The 26989-nt window shown below is 45.2% G+C and overlaps 2 protein-coding genes across 3 annotated transcripts; one reads left to right on the top strand and one right to left on the bottom strand.

Moving 5' to 3' along the window:
• The first annotated feature begins 1603 nt into the window (after positions 1-1603).
• Positions 1604-8796, top strand: CREBL2 (cAMP responsive element binding protein like 2). The gene is made up of 4 exons (XM_007425909.3): positions 1604-1759; positions 3855-4052; positions 5206-5353; positions 6813-8796. The coding sequence occupies exons 1-4, from the start codon at positions 1745-1747 to the stop codon at positions 6815-6817; spliced, it is 366 nt and encodes a 121-aa protein (XP_007425971.1). The 5' UTR covers positions 1604-1744; the 3' UTR covers positions 6818-8796.
• Positions 8797-9703: 907 nt separating this feature from the next.
• Positions 9704-25720, bottom strand: GPR19 (G protein-coupled receptor 19). 2 transcript variants are annotated; one of them, XM_007425911.3, is made up of 3 exons: positions 21008-25720; positions 20337-20503; positions 9704-13740 (listed from the first exon to the last, which is right to left on the bottom strand). In XM_007425911.3, the coding sequence occupies exons 2-3, from the start codon at positions 20375-20377 to the stop codon at positions 12471-12473; spliced, it is 1311 nt and encodes a 436-aa protein (XP_007425973.2). In that variant the 5' UTR covers positions 20378-20503; positions 21008-25720; the 3' UTR covers positions 9704-12470. The 2 variants fall into 2 exon arrangements, with proteins under 2 accessions (XP_007425973.2, XP_088002543.1); XM_088146417.1 differs by having other exon boundaries at positions 20337-25720.
• Positions 25721-26989: the final 1269 nt, after the last annotated feature.

Below are 26989 nucleotides of genomic sequence, written 5' to 3'. Positions count from 1 at the left end.
AAAAAAGCCATGGAAGATTATTTTTATATATGATTACTGCTGCAAGATTATATGCGCAAAAGTGGAAAGACCCTGAAATGCCCCCGGCAGAGGAATGGTTGGCGAGGACGACGGAAGTGGCAGAGATGGCGAAATTGTTTGTTTAGAGAAAGATCAACTATTACATTTACTAGTGACTGGAAACCCCTTATGGACTTTTTCCTGAAAAAAGAGAAAGATGAACTTGTGATTTTTCGATTTGATGATTAGAAAGAGTAGATTATGGAAAGAAGGAAATTATGATGTAACCTTAGAGAGAGAGGATAAAATATAAATGTACTTATAAGTGCTGTTAGGAGGATTGGAAGCCACTTCTTTCTTCTTCTTCTTCTTCTTCTTCTTCTTCTTCTTCTTCTTCTTCTTCTTCTTCTTCTTCTTCTTCTTCTTCTTCTTCTTCTTCTTCTTCTTCTTCTTCTTTCTCTCCTCCTCCTCCTCTTCTTCTTCTTCTCCTCCTCCTCCCCCTCCCCTCCCCTCCCCTCCCTCTTTCTCTCTCTCTCTCTTTCTTTCTCCTCCACTTCTTCTTCTCCTTCTCTTCCTCCCTCCCTCCCTCCCTTCCTTCCCTCCTTCCTATATTTTTTCTTTGCTTGCTTTTCTCACCCAATCACATTGATATAGTCCAGTACTTTCTCCCAAAATTTAGTAAGTAGGACATTGTAAAAAAATGTGTTTTAAAGGAGCATTATCCTTATTACCTCTCCAACAAGATGCTGTCTTAGACAATCCTTTTCTATGCAAATGTAACAGAGTCCAATAAATTCTAAACCTTGGACTGAAACTCTGTGTGGCTGATATTGGCATAGGTCGGTCAAATAACGTGGTTCATGGCGGCTTCTTAATCTTCCAAGGAGACTCTTTCCAGCAGAAGGACGTTGCCTGACAGGTGCTGGGCTTGGACAGTGCAGTTGATAGGTCTGAATTCTTGGAATTAGTTCAGCGCTGTGCTTTTCAAACTTGGCCACTTGAACATGGGTGGACTTCAACTCCCAGAATTCCCCAGCCAGCAACCCCAGGCCCTCCAGGCTCCAGCAGACATTCTCTGCGCTGCAACCATCCCCATGGCCACTAGAGGGCAGCAGGAGGTTGAGTTGTTGGCGTCCTTTGCTGCCCTCTACTGGCCGTCTGCTGGTTGCAGCCGTACAGGGTGGTGGTGGTTGTGGGGAAAACATGGAGGAGAACTCCTTAAGCATCCACCTGGAGGAAGTGTAAATGTCTAATAAGCAGCTCGCGATAAAAGCTGCTGGGGGTCGTTCCGCCCTCTTTTTGAGCAATGCGGTGGGATCCGCTTAATCGAGACCGGATTGGTCCATGAGCCCCTGGATTGCTGCCCAAAGATTTCCCTGTGTCATTCTAAACCATCCTAGGTCTACAGTCTATTTTCGTGAATCTACAGTCCGTCGCTCTCCTTCCCGGACTCCTCCCATCGCAAAGCTCCCCGCGGCCGCAAACTTCTACGTCATCCACACTGCTTCCTGGGAGTTGTAGTCCGTTTGCGGAAGGGCCCTCTCTTCCTGGCCGAGCAGGCGTGGGCGCGGAACTACAGTTCCCGAGACGCTCCGGAGGCGCCTCCGCGCAGGCGGCCGCGTCCTGGAGACGGGAAGCAGCCGGCGGCCTGCCATGGAGGGCGCGCGCGGGTCTCCTCGGCGCCCGGACCCAGATTAGCGGGCGGCGGCGGCGGCGGCGGCGGCGCGGGCCTCTCAGCGGCCTGATGGACGAGAGCAAGGTGAGCGGGTTCGGAGGGGTGCCGGGGCGGGGCCCTCACGAAGGGCGCCGCCTTCTTCCGGGGCGCTTTGGCCCTGGGCTTTCCTGGTGGTCTCCCGTCCACACCGCCCCGGGCCCGCCCTGCCTCGGGGCTGGCCGGTCCTGCCCCCTCGCCGGGCGGAGCGAAGGGCCCAGCTGCCGCCGCCTCCTGTCAGCCCTGGGGTTTCTTGGTGGTGCCCCGTCCAGGACTCAGCGGGCCGGCCCTGCCCCGTGAGCAGCAGGCGGGCCCTTCTCCAGCCGCCCCCGGGGATTTCCCGCCTGCAAGGAGGGCTTTCGCTGGCGAGAAGCTGCATTGCGGCCTGTCTTCCGTGATCCCCCTGGTTTTGTAGGAAAAAAGTAACCCCCTGCTTAAAAAATGGATAAACATTCCCTCCGGCTGAGTCAGAAGACTCGGTGCCGCTTCCTTGCCCACGGCAAAGACCCTTCTGGGCCTTCCCTTCTTGCAGGATGTGTCTTTGATTTCCTGGTGGTCTCCCATCCAGAGACGAATCATGCCTAACTGTGCAGGTTTTGCACAGAGGCCAGCAGAGTCTGCGCCTGCTCAAGCAACAAATCATTATTATTATCGTCATTATCATCATCCTGATCAGGCTGATTCCGTGACAACAGCAGGGAAGTGGTCGGCTGTTGCCTTCAGGGCCTTCTGGGTGGCCTCCCATCCAAATGCTCACCAGCTCAGATCCTCCTTAGGGGTTGTGTGAGTCTGTCATCGTGGCTTCAGATCATTTATTATTGACCGAAAGACTGGTGGGCCTGTTGTTAAAATCAGGGGAATAAACGGTGCCTTAGAAATGTGCAACTGTGGGTTAGGTAAAGTCATTTTTGGGAGACAATGCGATGATTTTGGAAATGTGTGTAATATCAGTTGAAAGCATTTCTCCTATTTTTGGTTTTTTTGGCCAGGCTACTTAGATTATCTATGCCTTTCCAATATCTAATCATGGATTTTGTTGTCAAGCGTGCCTGTAACTTTACTATTCAGGATATACAAATTGGCTAATATTTCTAAACATTAAAAGTGAACTTTTCCTTGTGAGTTCATGGATACATTTATCATGTCAGCAAGAAAATGTAAATGTTTATGTAAAAAAATGTAACCCAAAATCTCAGGATAGTTTCTCCCTGAAACAGTTGGATTGTGTAACATAATAGGTAGAGCATATGTTGTTTTTAAATGTTTGTGCTAATTAATTTACCAAAATTATAACTTTTAGAACTGCAGAGTATTGTATCACAGTTTAAAAACAATTGCACTTGCTAAGTGACTGGTGCAAAATAGTTCTGTGATTTTGATTACAGTAATTAATTGTCTTGAGATTTCAGAAATGTATACGTGTATTAATAAGCTGCAGCATTTTGTAAAGTGAACTGGTTGTAAAGTAAGCAATTGTTTTAATACTTCTAGTTTAGGACCATTGCTTACAGGCAGCCTTTGCATCAAATTTTCAAATCTGGTTTTTCAGCACTCAGTTTTGGAAGCAATTAGGTATTTTCTGATAGATTACAGTGAAAATATTTCCAAGATCCTCCTATATATGATGTCTTTATTTCAGTGCTCTGTTTCAGGACCTAGGGGAATCAACTTAGTCCTAATTGTTTATTTGTTATTTATTGTAACGGTTCTTCCTTCCAAAGTGACTTACGAGCAATATAAACAATTAAAAATAGCATAAATATTGGTTAAACCCAAACAAACAAAACTTCTAGGATTGTTCCCACATGCTGGCTGGAGAATTCTGGGAGTTGAAGTCCACATAGCTTAAAGTTACTGAGGTTGAGAAACACTGACTTAGAGGATTATAAAATTATGGATTTTAGGGAAAAGGATAAGGAAATATTTTCCCCCGTTCTCATAATACTAGACCACTGTATCATCCACAGCTTAAAGTTCCTGAGATTGAGAAACGCTGGTCTAGATTTAGCTGGAATAAAAGGTTTACATTTCAGGCAAGGCTGGCTCATCGCTAGTTTCTGATGCTCAGTCTTTTTTCATAGTCATTCCAGGGAAACCTGCGTGCGTACATCCTTTATGACAGGCTGTATTACCTTTTTTCTAGGTAGCTGGTGGCAAAGTGAAGAAACCAGGTAAACGGGGCCGTAAACCAGCTAAAATAGATTTGAAAGCCAAACTCGAGAGGAGCCGGCAGAGCGCAAGGGAATGCAGAGCGAGGAAGAAACTGAGGTACCAGTATCTGGAAGAGCTGGTTTCAAGCCGAGAAAGAGCCATCTGTGCTCTTAGAGAAGAACTGGAAATGGTAATCTTTCCCTCTTCCCCTCCCCTCCCCTCCTTCCCCTTCTTTCAGTTTCCTTTCTTATGTGGGCAAAAAGCCATCAAAAAAAGAGTTTGATTCCCAGTTGATGACAGGGTAGTTGAAATCCCCCATTATACCCCTGGTGTGCTTCCTGGACACCTTGGCCATCTGGTTTGTGAAGACTGCATCTATCTCTTCTGCTTGGTTGGGGGGCCAGTAGTACATACCCACAACCCACCCCCAGTTCATTTCCCTAAACAGAGCTCCTGCCAGCTGTTACACCAGCAGACCTTCTCAGCTTCTTGTTACCTAACGTAATCACAGGTAACAGTGCACACGGCTCTAGAGGTCTGATGGACCCTTAACATTTTTGGCTCAAGGTTCAGGCAGCTGGAGCCATCGATAGCATGTGGGGGAATAAGGAGGAGCCCTGCCCCTTTCCTGTGCACTGGGCCAAGAGCTCAGCAGCTCAGCTTGTGGTGTACCCTGTGTGCCCTGCAGCCACTGCTTGGGGTGGGGGGCACGTGAAGGCGGGGAGCTGCTTGAGACCCATTTTTGTTGCTGAGGCTTTCATGGCTCAAGGAAGAACACATGATACTAGGGCAGAAGTTTTAATTTGTTGTCATTGTCCATTTTTATGGATAATGGCAACAAAGCTATGCAAGTGGCTTTGAGAACTGTTTCTCGAAAAGCTGAATAGAATTTATTGGAAACAGGAGATAAATGTTGAGCCAGAAAGCCGGAGGGAGGCCCCTGGATTTGCAAGTTGCGCCTGCTTGACCTTTAAAGATCCTGGATGATGGTAGCTGATATTCAGTGTCAGAAAAAGCAGAATGTTGCTGCGTGCAGATACTGTGCAGATTTGCATACATTTTTACACGCATCCTTCTTCAGCATTTACACTGTTTCCTTGTTCCTGCTATTTGCTTTAAAGAAAAGCACAGAACTTTGCAGGTTATTGAATCCTTGCCTGGAATCTTGCTCTTATAGCTCCTGTGCAAAATGCTGAAACCAGGATTTATTTGGGCGGAAGTATAATTTATTCCAAATTTATTTATGAGGGATCAATAAATCCCTGGGATCCTGGGAATCTCAAAGTTCTAAAACCCTGGAATACTGTTTAATGTTTATTTTGTGTTACGTCTTTGTCTTTCAGTACAAGCAATGGTGCATGGCAATGGATCAAGGAAAAATCCCCTCTGAAATTAAAGCTCTCCTGAGTGGAGAAGAGCAAAATAAACCTCAGCAGAATGTAGGCAAGATGGCCAAAGCCGTAAAGAGTGATGCCAACAGCCACAGTTCCTGTAAGTTCCCGTTTACGCAATTCTTAACTTCATTATGGCCATGGACAGAGGCAGGCAGTGTGCCCAAAGAAAAAAAGAAGAAGAAAGAACTTGTCATGATCTGGTTCCCAGGAGATGGTTGTCCTGTGGTTGCAATCCAGCTGTGGTCAAGGGGGGAAGGCTGTTTAGAGCAGTGGTTTGGCTGTGTTAAAGCTCTCTCCGCACCTCCTTAGTGGTCTTGAGCATAGGGAGCATGGCCGTTGCTATCACTGGTCTGCCTTTGCCACGCATGCCACAGTAACGGGCACTGGAACTTAAGTTTCCTTTGCCTAGACCAGCAAAGTGTTTCAACCTGAGCAACTTTAAGATGTGTGGAATTCTGAGAGTTGAGAATGCTCCAGTGCCAGACCACCCCATTTGGGGCCTCCCTGGCAGGCCTGCTCAATGTATAACAAGAAGCTGAATGATGCCCTTTCTTACCCTTTGGGGGAACAGAGACTCTTCCTGGGACATACCCTCCCACTTCGGTCTCTAGTGTTCATGGGTCTGCTGTGGACATCATGATCCTGTTTCTCACGTGGGCTGACGTAGGCAGATCCCACTTCCTTAGTGCTTTCAGGCACGTCTCGTATCCACCTGCCTGCTAATCTTCTTGAGGCAATCTGCATGCTCCCTGTTCCATCCCTGTGCGGAGGCTTTTCACACAGGGGTTGTATGTCTCCTGCTAGACGTGGACCAAGTCCAGCCTGGGTCCTGGGGAATTTGTGGCTAGATCCAGGCCATTTTCTTGGCAGCAGTATACAGAAGTGGTCTTTCTTTGCCTTCCTCTGGAATGTTTTTTGAGGTCCCAATCTAGACGGCAGCCCTGGGACTTCCTGGTGATCTCCCATCCAAGGCCTAATGAGGCCTAACCGTGCTTAGTTTCTGACCTCGGATAAGGTTGCCAGACACTTCCATCTGCTGTGGCCAACTTAAACATGCCCACCCACCCAAAAGTGCAGACATCAACATTTTATAAAAGTTGTGTGTGGCCCTGGTGGGATCGAGCTGCATGCATTTGTCCCTAAGCAATCATACTTGGAGGCCCAAAGCAGCTCACTCCTTTTCACTTTTAATCCTAAATCTTGGAACCGTGGAGTTGCAGGGGAGACGCCCTGTGGCCTGCACCATTGCCCGGCAGGCTGAGGCCATGAGCCGAGCTGCAGCCTCCTCGGGAGCAACCTCCCGGCTGCTGCTTCCTTCTGGTGTGGCACTCAGCTGGGCCTGGGTCTGAGTCTGGCCCTCTGTAAAAGCTGACATGCCATCATGTGCTCCTTCTGTCGCCTCTTCCTTCCAACCGGCGTGCAGATACAGGATACAAGATGCAGAAGCAAGGATCGTGTCCCGTTCGTGTGTTAGGTGGCCATAAAAAACCGCTTGCAGACTTGGGGGTTGACCACATGAAACTCTGACGTACAAATGTGTTTCTTTTCTCTTCCAGGGTGAAGGTCAGTCCAAGCAGACTGAAGCCCGTATTTAAAAAACAAGCTGATTTTTTTTTTTAAAAAAAACTTCACTAATCTGCAGACTTAATGTAAAGTTTCCTGTCCTTGGTTGTATTGTCCATCAAGGATTTGGCTGGACTGCAGTTGGAGTTTGAGCTGACTTTCAACATGAGCCTAACAGCAAGAGGGCAGAAATAAATCTTTTTAATCCACTTTGGTTTAATAAAACAACATATGCGTGAAGGAATATCTGCTGAAACAGAGGAAGAATGGCCCAGGATTATGCCAACCCCAAGTCTGTTCCAAAATGTAATAGAAACTCTGGGGCTGGTTTTGTGGGTAGAAGGTGGCTGAGAAGAAGGAGCAGACTCTCCTCAGTTGTGTTAAGGCCTATAATTGTGCTTTTGATTTTGTTTTCATTACTCATGTAGTGTTTATTTAAGGAAGATACTATGCAGTAAAGAAATAGAGTTTTATTATTCATGAGGTAGCCTGTTATGCATAGGATATATATATATCTATATCTATAGATATATATAGATAGTACACTGTTTTTCAAACTTGGCAACTTTAAGACGCTTGGACTTCAACTCCCAGAATTCCTCAGCCAGCATGGCCATTGATGAGAATTCTGGGAGCTGAAGTCCATGGATCTTAAAGTTGCCAAGTGTGAAAAACACTGATGGTGCATGCTGATATATCCCGCCATAGATGGCTGATACATCCTCGCCTTCCCCTTTCTCTTTTTCTGTTGTTTCTGAACTAGTGAAGTTTAGACGCTCCGGTACTTGTGAATCGTGAAATCCGTGAGTCCCGTGTCATCTCAGTCTTGAGATTATGCACTTGCCTTAAGCAAGGGTGCTCTGCCTGCCTGTGGGGTGAAGATACTGGCCTCGCTCGTTGGGGGGTATGAAGTTGCATGTGTGGGACGCCTCTCCTTCGCTGCAGCTGCATTCGCAGGCCGCCACGTTGGTGGTCAGGCGCGTTGCGGGCGCCTGTTGTGAGGCGGCTGTTGCTTTCTTAGCCCCAGCTAGCCCGCTGTGGATTGAGGTGACTGCTTGAATTGGTTACTTCTTTCACCGCTAAATTCAAGGCTTCGTCACTAGGTGAATTAGTCATTTGAGCAGCAGTGAAATAACTCTTCAGCAGCCAAGTGTCGTGGTCAGCTCATGTTTCCTAAGCTTGTGAAATTGCGCCTTTGTTTAGAGCTGCTTGTTAATAGGAGCGATGAGTCAAAACCATTGCAGTCTTTCTGCTCAGGGCAGTCCTGGGGCAGTTTGATAAGGAAGGCGTACCCCCCCCGCCCCCGCCCACTCTCTGGCTAGAGAAAGAGAGGAACGGAAGTAGCTTTGCCCATTTCCCTCGCCTTGCCTCGCCTCGCCTGGCCTTCTCTCTTGGTAAGGGGCCGTATTGCCTGCTTCTTGCATAAAAGGGTAAGAAGGGCCCGGGAATTTGTGGAGAAGGGCTGGCAAAGGAATATAGCATCCAGGACTTTTCATGCCTTCCGTTCCATGGGATCGGTGTGTCTGTAGTAGTGTGTGTTGGAAGAGGAAAAATATTGGAAGCTTACAAGCTAATGCTGTGTGTATTTTGCTGTGGGAGACAAAATACTTAAATTATTGTGAGACCCAAGTATGTCTTTTTGTATTAAAGTGGATGTAACCAAGCCTTTGCTGTCCTTTAATAAAAGGGGTTAGGGTTGAAGGAGGGACGTTTCGTTGACCATCGTCATGCCCAGTTGCCAGAAACGCCCAAACCCAGCTGGACAGAAAAAGTATGAATGTACTTAGTTTGTATGTATTAAAATAAAGCAGTTATTTTAATGAAAGCTTCCCTTCTGTATGGAAGATTGTGATTTTCAGCCATCGTATGGCATGTGGGTAAAATGTTCAGTCTTCCTTCTTCACACTATGACGCCACACCTCTGGCTGCTAAAAGGAATAAACAATAAATTGCAGTATTCGTAAAGCCTAAAGAAAATGGTGAATTCTTCCTCGCAGGCCTGCTTGGGAGTCCGAGGCTCTGGTATGCTGGCCTCAGCTTTGCAAAGCCAGGGTGTAATCCTGTATCTGAAGGAGGCCGACATTTCTGGAAGGGTGGAGAGGGACTTCTGTCCTTTGCTGCTCTTCGGGGCCTCTGGGGCAGGCAAGGGGGGGCCGACCGTTAGTTGTGCAAGAGAAGAAGATTGAGAGCTCACTCGTTTTTATCCAGGCCGGCACACAGCACCAAGAACATGCAGCAGCCTAGGACTTTACAAAGAGTTGTGTTGCGCTGATGGGGGATGGAGTCGTAGGCCCATCGTTCCTGCCCTGCAATCTCTTCCAGTAATAGGAGTTCTGATGCCAACCTGGAGCTCTTCCTGTTCCCAGCAGAGCCGATTCCGGGTGACTTCAGGATCCGTCTGTGCCATTTTCTTGAGGGCTTCGTGGAAGTTGCTCCCCACTGCCTTCTTACAGGAGGGTGCTTAACTTCTTTGGAAAGACAGGAGGAGGAAGGCCCCGCACCTGGAACCCATGAACGAAACATGGGATAAAACCCTAATAAGGCCGCTCAACTAATTTTGTAACTGAAAGGGCGTTTGGCCTTGGATCTTTCTTTAAAGCGTCTACTGTGCTATAGGAGCCACAGTTTCACAAGGACAGTCAAATTCCTGACTGGCAGAAGCCCATCCTGTGGCTAATAATGTTCAGAGCTTTACCAGCACCAGATGCTCCTTTGCCCGGGATGCAGTGGTAAAGAAGACCGTTAAGGAACTTCACCTTCACTTAATTCCTTGCAAACCCGACCTTTGATTTGTGCCTTTGTTCTGGGAAATGTGGAGCTTCTTCCTGCGCCCACCTCCTGGTCTGTGGCTGAGCCTACCCAGATGTAAGAAGGTGCGTATCATTTCTTAATAGCAGTAGATTAGAGCCATCTTAACCAGCGATCAAAACACGGCCCTCTGGCTCCTTTTCAGGTAGACATCCTGGTTCCCAGCCTCTTTCTGGAAAGTTTTCTGAGAAGTGAGTCGGATTCTAGGAGAATAATCTGACTGCAGCACTGGGTCTGTCTGCCTCCTTCAGGCACTTAAGAGCTGCCCCTTCACTGCGGGTTCTTTGGGTAACAGCTGGGCTACAGGGAGAAACGGGTTTTTGTCTTCTGTCTTCCTAGCCACGAGACGGGATGACTGCGTGTGTGTGGGTGGGTGGGGGCATTCTCCCCATACCTGAAAAAGTCCTCACCTGGAAGAAAACCACGAGGGCAAGCGGGGAAATCCTGCTCCTGAGGTACAGCTGGAAGCCCAGAGAAGCTTCACAACAGCACGAGACACGTTTGACCGAGGAACCAACAGCCCAGAGAGGCGCTGGATGCATTGATGGGAAGCTGGTCGGCCATCGGCCAGGGGTGCTTTCGTTTGGCGTCTGGCCCTGCTTGGGGGCTTTCAGGGGACCTTTTCAACTGTGTCTGGGTGGAAGAGGCTGAAAGGGTCCGTAGAAGCTGAAAAACCTCTGCTTCTGAAAAAGGAACAAGTCAGGAATCAGACCTGAAGGGCCCTGGAGATGGTGGTGGGAACTAACCAACCTTTAGCCAGAGAGTGCTGCAAAGCATATGATACATTCACCCCCAAATGCATTTATGCTGCAGATCAGACTTGAAGTTAATCCGAAGAATTGGGGAAAAGACGATGGGAGAGTCTTTTGCCTGTTGCTAATGGCAACGGGCCTTCAGAGTGGATTTTTTGGGGATCACAGCATGGGAAAACAGGGTTCCTCCAGGGGTGAGGTGTCTTTGAGCAGTCAAGAGCAGCGCTCAACAGCTGGAGGCTCCCGCGGGGTGCAAAGGCAGGGCCCTGGAGGCAAAATGGGTGGGATGGGGATTTTCTGGGTGTTCCATCAGTCTGGGAGATGTTAAGCCTATTTTTGGCTTCCATTTCATTTGATCATCAGGATTTGTCCTTGCAGAGAGAGATCTGGGGACTGTGCAAAGGGAAAAAAGTGTTTGCTAATGCTGGCTTAACTGCCTTGACTTCCCTTTAAAAAATCTTGGGAACTGTAATGTGTCAAAAAAGCTGACCTTTCTGACCCAGCACGCTTCATCGAATTACGTTAAATTTACAATAATACAGCTGTTTATTGATTTCAGAAGGTACTCAGTGGTGGTTCAGATTTGGGCTGCCAAGTGGCATTAGGAGGCCTGAAAATAAACTGAGCTGCCTTCTGAATTTCCCAATCTGGCCCTGAACTAAATCTTCCAACTAGGGTGCGCCCCAAATTGGTACCTATTGCTGAAGGCCTTGGCATTGTCTTCCCTGGGTGTCTACGGGACGGGTGGGGAGTGACCTCGCCCATACCGTGATGTTGCTGTACAAATGACACAAATTAAGAAATTTGCTGCACGTTCCGAAATTCATTTGCTCCACAACATACTGACGCGCACGGTGTTTGGGCCACACACCTACTTCTTGACTCTGAAGTGTTAATAAACCAGCCGCGAGAATTCTCCAAAAGTGCTCACGGAAGTGTCTAAAGGCACAAGTTCTGACTGGGTAAAAGGGCATCTCCACAGTGATGAATGAGTGGAAATTGCCCACGAGGGAGCTGTGACATGCCGGTGCGTGGTTCCCCTCTCTCCACTCCATAATCACGCCTAACGATAATGAATAATACCCCTTGGAAGTATCATACAGGAAGTTTGTTGTCCAGCATATTTTAATTAATTAATTAATTAATATTCGTCTATTTCAGTGAATGCTTATTCTGTTTTTACTGTAAACCGCTCAGAGTCACTCTGCAGTGAGACGGGCGGTGACAGATTCGAAATATAAAATAAAAAAAATAAAATAAAATACATTGGTTGACTGCATTTGACCAGCAGCTATTTTGAACGAAAATACACCAGAGCACAATGATTAAACACTGTGGCCCTTGATGAGGATTAATTAATATTGGCCTGATTGGGGCCTGACTCAGGAGGAGATCAGACTTCTCACCTGTGAGTGCACGTATGAAAATCTGCAGGTCTTCAGATCCACTACGGTGGACCTGGTTTCTATTAGAACAATGCTAACCCATCTATTATCAACAAATGTAATTATGGTAAGAAGCAGAAACCACAAACTGGCATTTCCTGGCCACCGTTGTGTATTTCTGTTTATACACGATAAAATGATTCTCTTCTCATTTAGATCTAACTTCTACAGATCCAGGGGATGGGAATAAAACCAATTGTACTAGAACACATGTTGGCATGCCTCTCACAATATTCTACCAGGGGCAGATTTCTGGAAATAGGGGCCATTGGAACACAGTAAACCCAGTTTTCAGGTGTGAAAAAACAAGTGCTCCATTGCAAAATTCCTGTTGGATCCACTCCTTTCTTTCTACACAACGGCCTGATCTGCACTAGTTGTTCAGGCTTCACAAAATAAGTTCAAATGCAGAGAGTGCGGAAGGTCGAAAGTATTGTCTGTGCCTACTGAAACAATTATTCCCAAGCAGTCTGTAGCTTTAAAACAAGGCAGGGTAGGATAAAATAAGTGGATTCAATTAAACAAAGCATTTATTCTCCCTGCTAAATTGTATGGAAATCCTTCGTGTAGATGGAATCTGCTCAAAGGAGTGGCAGCATTCTCTCATTTGTTTAAGCATAACAGCATTTGAAAGGACCGGCATTAATTATACAAATGTATTTGGTGGGTTTGAATTAATAGGCCAGGCGAGTTTTTTCTCCTTTGCTTCTCTGTTGAAAGAATCATATATGGTGTCTTTGGAAACAGTTTTTGATCCGGCAGGGACCTCTGAGATCCCCACGTAATTTTTCTTGGCCATCTTGGAGCTGGTTGTGATGGTGTATGCATTACTCCGATAACATTTCATGGAGGACATACAGAAGGTCTCCTTTATCCCCCTCCTGAAGTTGGCGTTGTACGCCGAATACAGCGTAGGCTTCAAGGCTGAAGAACTAAACGATATCCAAGTCACTGTCAAAAAAACCAAGGCGCTTTTCCTGAGGTCTGTCTCAAGCGGGTGCCAAAGTTGAACCACATAAAATGGGAGCCACGAGAGGAGGAAGAGCGCATTTAATATCAGGAACATTTTGATTGTTTTCACCTTTGTCCTGGGAACAACGTTCATTGTCCTCCGGACTGTTCTGCCCTCGGAGCCGATCCTCCAAATGTGCTTGATGACTTTTTGGTAAAAGAGAATGATGAGAACCGATGGGATCAGAAAAGCCACTAATACGTGAATGATACTGTAAACAGCCCCGTCCCAAGAATATGGAGGGAAGAATCTGCAGTGATTGTCTCTGCCCAAGCCCCCCCAAATGAAAGCGGGAGACATCAAGGCCGCATTGAAGATCCAAGACGCTGCAATCATTTTCTTGGCCTTTTCCCTTGTCACCTTGAAGCTTAGTGGATAGACGATCGTGTAGAACCTGTCAACGCAGATGGAAAGTAAGACATAAATCTGAACCCCAGGTGTGAGATACTGAAAATACCTTATTGTCTTGCACATCATGCTCCCAAATGTCCATCTGTTGGATGCTAACTGGAACAGTACAAACGGTGTGCACCCAACACTAATCAGCAAGTCAGCACAGGCCATGGAGACCACAAAATAATTGGTGGTTGATTGGGTCCTCCTGCTCCTGTAGATGACAAGGCAAACGAGGGAGTTTCCGAAGACAGAGGACAACCATAACACGCCCCAGAGCAAGCTGGCGATAATGATTTCTCCAGGCATCAACTCATACTGCGAAGCTGTGCTGTTTTTCTCCAACCCAGGTTCCTTGGACAAGGCGGTGGCCTCGGGGCTCCCCAGAGGGTTAGACGTTTCTGCTTGATGGTGGTTTTGTCGCAGGAGTCCTGAGGTTGGGATGAGGAGAGGGGCGGCGTGGCGGTCCATGTCTTGGGAGAGCAGCATAATCAGCCTTTCCCTCAGAGGACTGTATGGGGAGAAAGATCCAGTCAGTCGTTTCAAGAGCAAAGGGTTAGTAATAATCATCACTTTGTCTTCATGCTACATGCTGGATTAACCCACTCCATTAGAGAGTGCGTGCATAGTAACCGGAGGATGTGCATAAACAGCTTAGGATGCAATGACTATCATATCCTCCTACAGCTGCACCCCCACAAGAGCCCACGGAAGGAATCCTTCAAGAAAGGAGCCGAGCCCAAGATTGCTGACCTCCTGGATCCTTTGGATGGGATCCCTTGGATCTCAGACAGGACATCATGCAGTTCTTCTGCAGGCGCCAGAAGAAAAAAAGGGAAAGGACGAGTGAATCACGGCATAGCATGAACACTGATTTGGATATCTCCCAAAAGATATCCAACATTGGGGAACTTCCTTGTTTCAGCACCCCATTTTGGAAAATGAAATTGTACAAGCTGAGCACTTCAGGTTTCCTAGCATGGGTTGAGTCTTTTTATAGAGTATTAATTTTTCAAAAATATTTTTACTGTTTTTACTGTTTGATTTTAATTGTGAGGTGCCCAGAGTCACCCTCTGGGGGAGATGGGTGGCATATAAATTCAAATGAATGAATGAATGAATGAATGAATGAATGAATGAATGAATGAATGAATGGGTTGGCTCATTGGGAGCAGAGAGGGAATTGTGTGGGCTTTAATTAAATATGTCAGGTTAACACTGAATAGTGTTAACTATTTAACACTGTCAAATAGGCTGAAATTAAGCCTCATATACCAAAGATCAGATATCGGTGTTCCGATGGCCATCTGGGTCTTCCCAGCATTGACCCAGGATGAGTCCTTCGAAAAGAAAGACAGCTCCTGCTGGAGAAGTCCTTGCCCGGAATGGGGGCTGCATGAACCATGGGGCAGAATGCAAATATTTCTGTGCGTGGGGGGGAAAATAAGGTCAAACTCACCAGAGTTTTTGACACCCTCCCCCCCAAAAAAATTAAGTAGGGCCAAACTTGGATGGGAAAGCAGGCCACCAGGGAGCCCCAGGGTGGAAGGCTAGGTTGGGAAGAGAAAAAAACTAAATGTGTATTTATTTATGTATTGCATGCATATCCTACCACAATCCAGTGGCTGTCAGTAGCCAGAGGTTGGCTAGAGTGTGCAAATCAAGCTTCACCCCTTTTTATCGGCGTTAGAATGGGGCGGAACTTCAATCACAGGGATCTCGACTTTTTTGACCCCCTCTGCAGATGCCCTGAATTTATTGTGCCTGAACCAGGCTGTCGTCAGAGAAAGCTGGGCTGCGTTTTAGTTTATTCACTTGCTGTCCATCATAGATCCCAAAAGGTAATAAAAAACAGAAAAAAGGGGGAAATAGCTGCGATGGGTCACACCAGAACTTTTGGGATTGACTAAAAGACTAGGAGAGAAAGGAGAAGGGCAAAAGGGGCATGTGGGCGGGCGTGCATGCGTGCAAGTGCTGTGCATAGGCATATAGGGGATGATGTATTTGTGAGCGGGAGGTCCACCCGGGAGAATTAGCTGGAGTTGGGGCCAAAGCCGCTCCCGTCGAACCTGCCGTCTTCTAACAGCGTTGGCACAGAATCTGCCCCCTTTTGTGGCGATTACCCCAGACTGATGCTCAGCAGAAAGGGCACCGTTTCAGACACAGGCCTGTGCAAGCCTCCGCTGCTGAGAGGGGACGCCAGGCCTGAGATTGGGGGGGGGGCGGCTGCTGCGCAGGACGTGCGCATGCAAAGATGTTTTGGAGAAGGGCTGGTGTTCCATCTCTCCTCCGTTACCCTGGCGGGCGGGTCATGAAATCTTGCCAGAGTGAGGGTCCTTCTCCGTGGGACAGAGAGGGCATTGCAGAGGTATTTGGGGATAGCGCAAGGAGGGTTGGGGAAGACAACGTAAGGGGGATCTGATGATTTAGCATTGTTGTCTGGCAGGCTGGAGTCAAATACTTTGGGCTGAATTTCAGCCAAGAACAGAGAGTGGGCTAAGGACGCCCCGCAAGCCACTTCGGCTTTAGCTAAGTTGGGCGCTTCCAGGACGTGAGTATCGTGGCCTTCGTAGCAAAGCAAATTTAGCCATTCCATTGGTAGATTTTTGCACCTGAATTTAGAGGTTGATGATCTGGTGTTTGACCTACTCATTTTAGGTGTTGTTAATTTTCCAGTGATGCAAACTGGTATTGTGGTGCTTGGACAAGACTAATGTTTTCATTCTGGAATAAGTAATTTCCAGCTTTTTATCAGGACGGTGTAATTCCAGGGCACCATGAAATCATGATGTTTCATGTAGGCACTTTCGTTTTCCCTTTTTGTCCCAAAGCAGCAGTAAAATACTTTACTGTAGTTTCAAGTTAGCCATCGAACTTTGTTTTAGCCTAATAAGTAGGGAAGTGGCAACCCTTAGAAAACTCTTAGGAAGAATGAGGCTGCAAATAAATTAAATCTTAAAGCTTTGCTCTTTATAGAATAAACAGTTGGCACATTTAGAAAGAACAGCAAAAGCATTTTGTGCTGAGAGTCTGCATGGAAAGATCAGGAGGAAACCAACAGCAACATGTAACTGCTAGCCGTGATTGTACAAGCACTGCAGGATGAATACCTCCCTTAGCATCTGGGTTTCCAATACTTTCTGGTGGGGTGTTTCAGGATGGAAGACCCTACACCATGAACCCTTATGTTTTAAATACTAAACACTGATGCAAAGGACTTGGTCCAGCTGACGTTTCCAAGAAAATAGCATAGTATAACTATAGCCATACAGATGGCACGCTCCAGATTTTTTATTTCTTGCAGTTCTATATTCTCTGGACAAAGATTTGCATAGGGAATCCAGCTTTTTGCCAGATTTCTCAATAGGTATGATCTCCAAAAAAAAAAGCCTGGCGTGATGTGGTTCATGAGGTCACGAAGAGTCGGACACGACTGAACGACTGAACAACAACATGATCTCAATAACTTGAAATATTACAATTTACAGCCAATTTAATCTGTTGGCAAATGAGATCCTATATGAACCCCCTACAACTGGCGTCTTCCAGAGACACAGATGGGCCAAGACAGCTTTCACTACTCTCCGCTCTACACTGCTAGTACTCAACTGGGCTGCCAAGGTTAGAGATCTCCCACTTGAGATGGAAAATTATTATTACTATTATTATTATGGTTGGTTGCACAGTCAGCCAGATATTTAGACTAGATGTGGCATTTTTATCCACCTATCCCACCTCCTTCCCAAGGACCTGGGATAGGCAGATGTTGTTGTTCGATGGTGTTAAAGGTGTCGTCGCAGGATGGAAGCTGTTCCAAGTAAAGCTGACTCTTGTAATGGACTGCCAGTGATTTTGTCAAGGCCGATGGTCTTCAAGGGGTGCTCCAGATGTTTTGGGATTGCACCCAAGGTGCCTGTTGCTATTGGCACTATCTTTGTTTTCTTTTGCCACAGTTGTTCTATTTCTATTTGCAGGTCTTTATATTTTGTGTTGTTGTTGCTGCTATTATTACTATTATTATTATCAGCATTTATAGGCTGCTCAACCCTGAGGATGCTCAGCAGTTTGCAAGATCAAACACACAAGGAACAATACACACCCAGAAGATCCACAGAAGATCTAATGAAAAGCTAGAATAAAGTTCAACTGACAAAACTGACTTATAACCAAACCGAGACGGAATCAGGGCTCCAAACCCTCCAGAATTGCCCCAGAAAGCAGTCAAGGTGGGGGCCAACCAAATGTTCGGGGGGAAGCCAGCCACAGAAAGGATCTGCTCTGAGCTTTGTCCCTCCCACCTTCCTCAAGTGTAGCATCATAATTCCTCCTGGGTGGACTGAATGAGTTGAGCTGAATCCCCAGCAAAAATATACACACCCCAACATGGGTTTCTGATTTCCACTGTGATTGGAACTGAATACAGTTTACATACTGATCAATCAAAATTCTGTAACTGGGGTTAGCAGAGCCAGTCTCTTTTTAGCGATGGACATAAATCTCCTTTCTTTAGAGGAATATCCATCTTGTCATAGTGCTCTTGGATTTAATTTAATGTCCCTTTGGTTATCAGATATGCCTTCAATATATTGGCTGATTAGGGCACACGAATCCTGATTTCTAGCACTCAGTTCTACTCTTTTTCATGAAGAGGATGTGAATTGTCGCAAGGCAATGCTAATTAGCTTATTTAAAGCATTCTCTTTGGGCGAAGAAGTGGTTTCTCTTGCTAATTTCCGAAAGAGCTTCAGAACTGCCTTTCGTGAGGAGACGTTCAAAATAAGACCCAGCGTGTGTGGTGTCATAATAAACTAAAAACGCACGATTCATTCCTAACGCAAACGAGAAGGCAGCAGGATGGGAAAAGACTTTGTTTTCTCAAATGGACAGACTTTTTGCAACATTTCGATGCGTTTGACATTCAGGACCAAAGTGCAGGGAGCTTTTGGAAAGAAAAATAAGCAGAAGAGGATCCAAAGGAGCTTCTGCGTTTGACCATTTCTTCCTAGGGAGCCTTCAAAAAGATACCAAGTCAGTGCTTTTTCCTCTATTAACCATCCTCTGCTCTGAATAGGGAGGGTTCCTCTGCTTCTGTGCAAAACAGCCCTGAAGTCAAGGAAGCCTCAGCCCCGTTCTGGATCAGACCAAAGTCTCTCTTCTGCTCACCAGGCCAGTCAGAGGCCAGTGAGAAACTCATGAGTGGGACAGGCGCAAAGCACTATCTTCTCCCTCATGCATGAACCGCTGACGGTCTTCTCCCTCAGTAATTTGTTTCTGATTTCCTTCTAAAATCAACTAAGTCAATGGACATCTTACAGCTGCATACTGCATAAATTAAATATGTATAGTATCAAGGATTTTTCACTGGGTGTTTTCCAAGCATTGCATCTCCATAAAGGAATCTGCTGCTTTAACTTGTATTTTTTTCCCCCCAAACATGCTGTGAATTAAAATTTCTCAGTGATGTACCAAATGCCAACTCTAAAACCGAGAGTGGCAGTATACTGTATGCACATCCTTGAAGTTGTATCAAATCAGATCAGATCAGATCAGATCAAATTGTTTCTAGTTATATAAGAATAAAGAAGTTATATTATTTAATTGGTTCTATGAAATTTGAACGGAAAACTAATTAAATTGGATTAAATATTCCTCTGTCTCAAGTACTTAGGCGTACAAACATTTAGAAAACATGATTGAAGAAATCAGTTCTGGCAAGAGGGAAATTGCTTGAGTTTCTCAGGGCAGAGATGTCAGTTGTGTCAATGAACAAGAGCTACCCAGCTTCAAGGCTCAGAAGGGCAGGGCACAAAGATGGTGAAAGTCAGCATGGGAAGGCTAAGAAGGAAGCACTGGAATTAAACTAAAGTGGGTACGAAAAAGGGATTGTACCCTCATATGGACAGAGGGCGATCAACTACTATGTTAGTGGCTTCTTCCTAGCATCCAGTCAAGATTTCTATCTGGCCATGCTGTGTCACGTGTTGAAGAGTTGAGTTTCATCCTGGAGGCTAGTCAAGCCATGCATGGTTGGCTGTCCAGAAAGGTCTGCTGAGGTTTTGCCAAATCAGAGAGATGGTTTCACCTGGCTGAATTTCAGCCCTGGCTTAGCCAGTCTATTTTAGGAGATCCAGTTTCAGGTTGCCACAATGGAGGGTCCTTCTGCAGAGTTGGGGTTCCACAAGAGAATGTGGCTGGATTCTGGGTCATTCTGCAGCAGCTTTTATCACTTCAATTCTACTTTTAAGGGATCTGTCCCAGTGAAATCAACAAAGATCTGAGCTGTAGATCTCTGAGTCAATTTTTTTTGGCATGTTTTTATAATACACTAAAAGTATCAATATATTGTTGGGATTTTTAAAAAATTTAGTTATATTTAAGAAAATAGCAGTTATCTTTGGGGACCAGATCCAAGCCTTTCTAGTCCAGAATTCTTCATCAATAGTTGAAAACCTGATCCAGATTTTGGATCAGATCCAGATCCTGATTTCTATCACCCACTGTCTTTCAAGATCTATGGCGTTAATCTTTCTACTTTCTCCAGATCCCAACATTTTAAGCAGTGGGCGTACTGCTTAAAAGAGAATCCTCATTTATTTTTGATTCTGATTTTACATTTAGGAGTAATTGACTGCTGAATGTTCAGTGCAAATCATCAGTCCTGCAGATCTGCATCCTATTGTGTTCAATAGCATGCAGTCATGGCATTGAACAAATGCACGAATCCAGACTATTGGTCTATCAACACCAATACTGTGCCTTTTGACTAGTGTCCACCCTTTTGTGCAAATCTCCTTTCCAGACTTGCCACAATAAATATCTGAGTTTTGATCCTGTGCTTGCAAACTACATATCCCCAAACCTAAATAAAACCTCACTTTCTACGCAATGCAGAAAAACCCCCACACTGGTGGCTGTTCTGAAGACAAGAATAACTGGCGTTTAAAAGGCTGTGCAATAGCTCGACTGATTTTATTTTTTATTTAAATATCTATGGTTGATCATATCTGCACACTAGCCAGGCCCAAAGAAAATGAACGTTAAAATTAAAATTGGAATGTTTCCCCCTGATCCAATCACCCCAGAGGAGGAACACAGAACGAATCATACCTGTTTCTAAGCATATTCTGAAGTTCAGCAAAGTTTCCCATTGAGAATTTTGGTTGCAAGGACAAACTTCATTTTGGAGAGCAGTTCCAACGTTCACCTTTGCTCTACATCTGGAGGTTAATCCCCTGAGGGTTAAATGAAAGTCAAACATGTACTTCCTTCTTTCCCTGGAAAGAGAAATAGAGGTTTGGCTCAGAACTCAGTGCTGACACCCCTTTCAAACTCCTAAAATGGATCACATGGAAAATCATGGGCATCACGTGGCTCCCTCCCCAGGACCTAACCAGGAAAGCTTTTTCCCCCATCCCTTTTCTTTAAAAAAACAAAGCCCGCTTGCTACTCAGGAGAAAGCCCTTTGCATTAGCCAACCAGCCCTCCAATATACCTGCATTCGCTCATAGCTCGTGGGAGGACTTGCCTGGAATAAGTGAGGGGGGAGACTGGGGGAGTGTTGGAAGTCATTTTTGCCATAGGAAAAGGAGGGGACTTGCAGCACCATGGACAGCAGCAGGTCCTCCAAAGGACGGCCATCCGTCGTCCAGGTCTTCTGGGTCTTCTGGGTTCCCAAACTGTTGCTCCCCTTGGGACGCTTCCTTGGCCCCTTCCCCGGGCAGGAAAAGCACCGGGAATGGACCCCCCCCCAGCTAAGCTCTGTGTGCCTAGCCCCCTACCTTTCTCGTCTCCCCTCCGGCGCTGGCTCTGCCTCTGGTCTCCCGTGCCAGGCTCCATCGCTGCTCACCTCAAACGCTTCCGATCCCAAGGAAAGCGAGATTCAGATGGCATCCAGCTGCCGTCTCACGCTGACGTCCTGGTTGCCATGGAGCCGAGCGATTGTTGAAGGGGATTATTTTCTTCTGCAACAGTCACCCTGGGCCCCCGATCTTTGTTACGAGGGGAAGAGGGAGGAAGAGAGGGAAGCCAGGAAGGCGAGGAGGTGGCATTTCCCTAGGTTCGGTAAAACAGGGCTTCTGAAGCAGGCTTCCATGTTAATCCTTATTTTTGCTAACGCCTCGCCTCCTGGACTCTGAAATTTCAGGCTGTGCTCGGTTCAGCCTCTTCCGAAAGGGCCTGCCTCATCCTCGCCAAGCTCAGCTTTAAAAGGTCAAGGCCTTTTCTTCTGTGGCCTCCCACAATGACCAAGGACACATGTCTGACTGACGCTGCAAGTAGTATATTCCCCTTGCCTGGTCTTGAGAAACCTTTATTTTCTCTAAGTCACATATGACAGATAAACGCTGGACGTTCAGGGCAATCAGGAAGACGTGCAAGGCTTGAGGGACACACCCAGGAGTGTTTTCGACTCCTATTTGACCAGCATGGGAGCTCCGAAAGAGGAGGGGGCCTTTCTGCCCAGGTTCAAACCCAGCCAAGTGCTTTTTTCAGAGGCACACTCCAGGTCAAGATGCTGTTACCTGTGATAACGCATTCAGTGTAACCATCAGTGATGGTTAGAGACCTTCTTTGAATTCACAAACAGCTCTACCCACGGATGGGGAAAAATGAAACGATGCATGCTCTGCTCCTATCCCTTTGTCAGAAGGGGTTACCCTTCCCCAAACCTGGTTATAAAAAAGGTGGTAAGATTAACTTGCATTCTCGACCCCTCTCTTACTTGCAACTACCGTCTTTGATGTTATTTGATTTAGTAATTTATTAGGTCCTCAAAGTCGGTAATGACCTTAAAAATATATAAATTCAAATCAAGACAAGAATTAATACACAGCAACCTCAGTTTAACAGACTTTCATTTAGCAGACTGGGGATACAACAGACCAAATTTGTATTTGGACTTCACCTGTAAAATTACAGATATTTTGACTGTTTTTTAATTGGAGCCTGTCTGAACAATTGACGTTGTGAAGTAATTGATGCTTTTATGTCATTTGCCTCAATTTACTGTATAATTATTACATGATTGACATAAATTGAGGCAAATGTCATAAAAGTATCAGCTACTTGTTTACATCAATTATATCCAATTAGAATTTAACAGACATTTGGATTTAGCAGACATTTGGATTTAACAGACATTTGGATTTAGCAGACATTTGGATTTAACAGACATTTGGATTTAACAGACACATCTTTCCCCAAGTGGTCCATTAAAACAATGGACTTTAGAGTAGTAAAGTCAACTAATCAGCCAAAAGCCTGGGGACAGAGTTTGTTTCCACAGGTTCCCTAAACAATGAGGAAGTGGGGCCAAGCACAGCTGTGAAGAAATGCAATCCTTTTCTCCTAGCACCATGATATTAGCTCTGAACACGGAACATGCGTAAGGCACTTGGGGAGTAGCCAAGATATTGCCAGCTTGTGGTACCCTATGTAGGCGTCTGTTCTTAACTATGAGAACAGCGAAGTGATGAAACTTGTGCAATGTGCAATGATGTTGCAACACAAACTCTGCCCCACTGTTGCAATGCGAGTACAAAGAGGCAGAGTTTGCATCATGACATTGTGACACATATTTCATCACTTGCCCTGCCTTGCCCTATCGCTTCCCATCATGCCTTCCTTGGAGCCACCTCAGACTGTATTGTGAGGATCAAGTTACTTAGTGGTGTATAATTTGTGAAGGTTTTCAGGTGTCCTGGTGTATCAGGCAAATCTGTCACCCACAGGCATCTATTAAAGCTGAGTTGTTCGCAAGCAAAAATGTACAGGAGGCGTAAAGGGAAGAAAAGAAAAGTTGAACAACTCTGAAGGTTTTAGTTCTTTGGGATGTTCCCATTTTTACACAACTCAAAGCATCATTGTGCATCAAAATAAAATGTACTTAGCTTTCATATTGAAAACATCTGAGAATGATCACTCTCGTGTTATAGAAAAAGATCGTCTATATGTCTAAAATGAAAATATGAGCAGCAGAAAGGGGATTATTAAAAAAAATTGACTAAGGTTTAAGTCTCTGCCCTGTAGAATGGAGCAGAAAGAACCATCAAATGCTAGCATTATCTTTTCTTTTTCCAAAGTAACTTCGCACACTTCCAAAAATAGAAATCCATTGGTGGTTAATTACAGATCTGAAATTCAAAGAACAAATCCTGAAAACAAACCAGGTTTGCTTCCAAAGTGTCAGATCATGGGCCACCAACTAGCCGAAAAGGACTCTCATTTTGCAGGAGAGAACTTTGTGTTGGAGTCAAAGAGCGCTGATCATGGTCGCCGTTAACAACACTTCTGTCCCTAAACCAGAACTCTCTCTTGCTCTCTGGCCTTCCTCTGCATTTTTGCAGCTGGATTTGGTAGCCTGAAAAAAGGCTATTTAATTGCTCTGCAGAAGCCAGAACCAGACAACGGAGTTCAGTCAGGGTCCATTAAATCTCAATATTTTACAGGAAATTCTTTGTATTTCCATCACAAACCAGCTCTTAGTGCTGGATGTGCAAGGAGCAGTGAATAAGCTGCAGTAGAAATAACAGATCTGAATGCAATACTGAAGTTCTTACATGAATCCATCAAAGAGATTGAGAGCCAGGAAATCACTGTTGTTAGATTCTTTGTTTACATCGGAGAAATTAATTGTTCCTGGCTTTTGGCTTCATGAATGTTGAAAGAACTTTGGAAGTCTACGGGGTGTGTGTGTGTTGAGAATAGAAAAGCAGGCAGAGAATACTACTACTATACTATTACCACTAATAATACTATGAAGTATAGTATAAGCAAAAGCTGTTTCCTTCATTGCTAAGATCTCCCTGTCAAGACAGGATGATTGCTTTGCTAGGGAAGAGGTTGTCTCTCATTAAGATGTCTTTCTCAGAAGACCCAGAGCAGAAGCCAGTTCTGTGCCTCTTTTCACACTTATTTTGGCTTTGGAAACCTGCCTTCTCATGTCGAAGGCTGTTCTCTTTAACTTGGGCAAAAGGTTGCAGACAGGGAGACCCAATTTTGCTTCTAAAGTAAAATGGTAGCAGCAATAAACTGTCCTTGAAAAAGATAACCATCAGATGTTTGCCTAACAGGGTTTCTTTTGCAAACAGTATACAATGGGAGGTGTCCAGATAAAATTATGTCCGTGTAAATAATGTCTCTTGGCAAAGATGAGGGACATATACTAAGCAGAGGTGAACCTCACCATATCTGATTTCTAGTCACAGTACACTTATTCCTCATAGAAACTGCATTTCAGAAGTTTAAACACACAAACAAACAAGCAAAAACGAAGGCATTTCCACACATTCACTTCCGTCAAAAGTAATTTGAAGGTAACCGTAACCTCAGAATGAACAACAGTTGGTGCAAGAATGCAACAGCGCGGGCAGTTATGCGCGCTCCCTGATCAGTGCATCTTACACCTCTGCTCCACAAGCCGCATTGTTTACCAGTGGGTTCTGGGTGCAATTAAAGGTGCTGGTTGTAACCTTCAAGGCCCTTCTTGGCATGGGGCTGGGTTATTTAAGGGACTGCCTCTCCCTGACCATGTCTACCTGTCCCATTAGGTCCAGCAGAAGAGGCCTGCTCCGGGTCCCGTCCATTAAGGAGCATCATCTGGGGGGCCAGGAGGAAAGCCTTTTCTGTCGCAGCACCTGCCCTTTGGAACATCATCCCCCGCAGATCAGATACGGAAAAAGATGATATACTGGATATACAGTTGAAACCGGCTGATGTCTTAATAATTGAAAGGGGCATACAAATAACAAACCAGAAGAGTGACTTGGATTATTTTCCAATATTGGAGTTACAAAAGAGGCTTGTTAAAGTTTTGAAGGATTTTGTGAGAAGGGACAAAGAAAACATGAAAGGAAATCAAGTTCTAGGACGTTATTTGAAGGGATTAAAGACCAAGTTTGTCAAAAGTGAAAGGAAGGAATGTAAAGTTAGTTTATTTGCTCAAGGCTAAAATAGATGTGTTGCTATCCCTGGTAACCCTTAATGGACTTTTGCTGACATCAAGACTGAAAGAATGAGGTTTTATGGATTTGTTTACTCTTTTATTATTTCTTTTAGTTTGTATTAGTTTGTATCTTTTTAACTGTAACATCTAATAAAAGTATTATTTTTAAAAAAGGACAGGACACTGATGGCCCTCTATTCTATTTTTGGTTCTCAAGTATATGGTGGCTTCTCACTTTTTTCTGGGTAAAAGTATTATCCAGATCCATTTCAATCCATCTTTAGGCTTTATTTGGAACTGAGACAAACCCAGTTTCTTTGATGAATGACTTTCTCGAGGAACCAGAGAAGTCAATGACTGTTGGAACTTTCGGCCTGATCAGCCACAGAACGTAGTTTTATGGTGATTTCAATCTATGTTTCCGCAGAGCTATTTAACACCCGTGTGAAAGGTTGCTGTGTTTCTCTTGTTTCCTAGAAATCTATACCTATATTTATCTATATCTGCATCTGCCTCTGGGCCTGGCTGTATCTATCAATATACTGCAGTATAAAATACAACTGTTCCAACCCTAAATTGCCTCATTGATAGCATTTGCATCTCAGGTTTATTCTCAGCTTTAATACATCTAATTTCAATGGATCCGTCTGTGACCGCATATTTTGCGACGTTATTCTTGCCAAGAAAGAGTTTTAACAAATGCTGTGTCCGATGTTGCGGGCGAACGTCCTTCCAGCGAAAAGGCTATCGGATACTAATTCACTACCTCTTTCCATTAAGATTTTGTTTCGAACGCAGTTCTTCTGCCACCCAGCCAAACTCAGACATGACTCCTGGTCACACACAGGACCAGAGAGCTCCAGTTTCTCTCTCCGCTGCAGGTAGAAAAAAGGCATACCGGGGTCGTTTTGAGATAAGAGGCAGGCGTCCAGAAGTTGCGAACGGAGCCCTGATTCTCTCAGACTCCAGGTTTATGGGGCGAAGGGCCGGTGAGGTGCTTCCTGGAAGATAGAAGGTGGCAGTGAAAGCCACCGAGTCGCCGCCCCAAAGCCAGAGGCAGGGCTAGGTTGTGAAGATCCAGAGGGATCTGGGGGAAGGGACTTGAGTCCATCAGCCTTGCGCCTTAGGGTGCTCGGCCATTCTGCTACAGTCGCTCATGTTACTTGGTAGAAAATGGTGGAATGCCAACAATAGCATAAAAGTCCTGTTTCATTGCAATATTAAATAGGAGAAGCTGAGAAACTTTGGTGTTCCTGAACTGAGCACGTCTAGTAATCTGCAGATTTTTTCCCCCTTTTTTTCATTCCCCGTCAAGCTTGTTGAATCTTTCCTTCAGCCTGGTGAGAACATTTTGTTCTGGGCCTTGAATTTATTACTTTCACAGCAGTCCTTGCAACAGGTCTCGTAAACAGTTCCAGATTCACCCTCGGTGAGCAACTTTAAGAAGCGTAGGCATGCAAATCCAAGATGAGATTCATCACCAAAACTGGAAGAAGGAGAAGAAAATGAATCATAGAACAAAACCACAAATGTGGCAAAAAAGTGATGGAAAATTCAGTATCGCACAGTTATATTGAGTTCCACCAGGTGAAGCTGTAGGACTGTTCATTCAATCTAACGTGAGACAGGAACTCGGTTATAAGGATCTCTGGCTTACAGGAAACCCTTTTTTTTAAACTTTCTATTTATATGTTGTTCCTTGTTTTTGTTATTTCACTATAAAACAAGCCTGGATTACAAACACAGAGTTATAAAAGGAGCTTCTTGCATATATAACATTTAAATTAAGCTACTTGTGATCAAGCAAAAACCCAATGAT

This window comes from Python bivittatus, unplaced genomic scaffold (genome assembly GCF_059951505.1).
Source record: "Python bivittatus isolate LINGU-HERP-01145 unplaced genomic scaffold, Pbiv_v1 ctg000010_np1212, whole genome shotgun sequence".
NCBI lineage: Eukaryota > Metazoa > Chordata > Lepidosauria > Squamata > Pythonidae > Python > Python bivittatus.
This window is presented reverse-complemented; position numbering and strand designations above follow the sequence as displayed.

What these genes read in the sequence shown, in the direction of transcription:
- CREBL2 (XM_007425909.3), top strand. An exon ending in TTAGAGAAGAACTGGAAATG is followed by an intron (nt 4,053 to 5,205) that starts GTAATCTTTCCC and finishes TTTGTCTTTCAG; the next exon opens with TACAAGCAATGGTGCATGGC.
- GPR19 (XM_088146417.1), bottom strand. Translation starts at nt 20,377, where the DNA reads ATGGGAAACTTTGCTGAACTTCAGAATATGCTTAGAAACAG. An exon ending in CAGAATATGCTTAGAAACAG is followed by an intron (nt 13,741 to 20,336) that starts GTATGATTCGTT and finishes CTCCCCATACAG; the next exon opens with TCCTCTGAGGGAAAGGCTGA.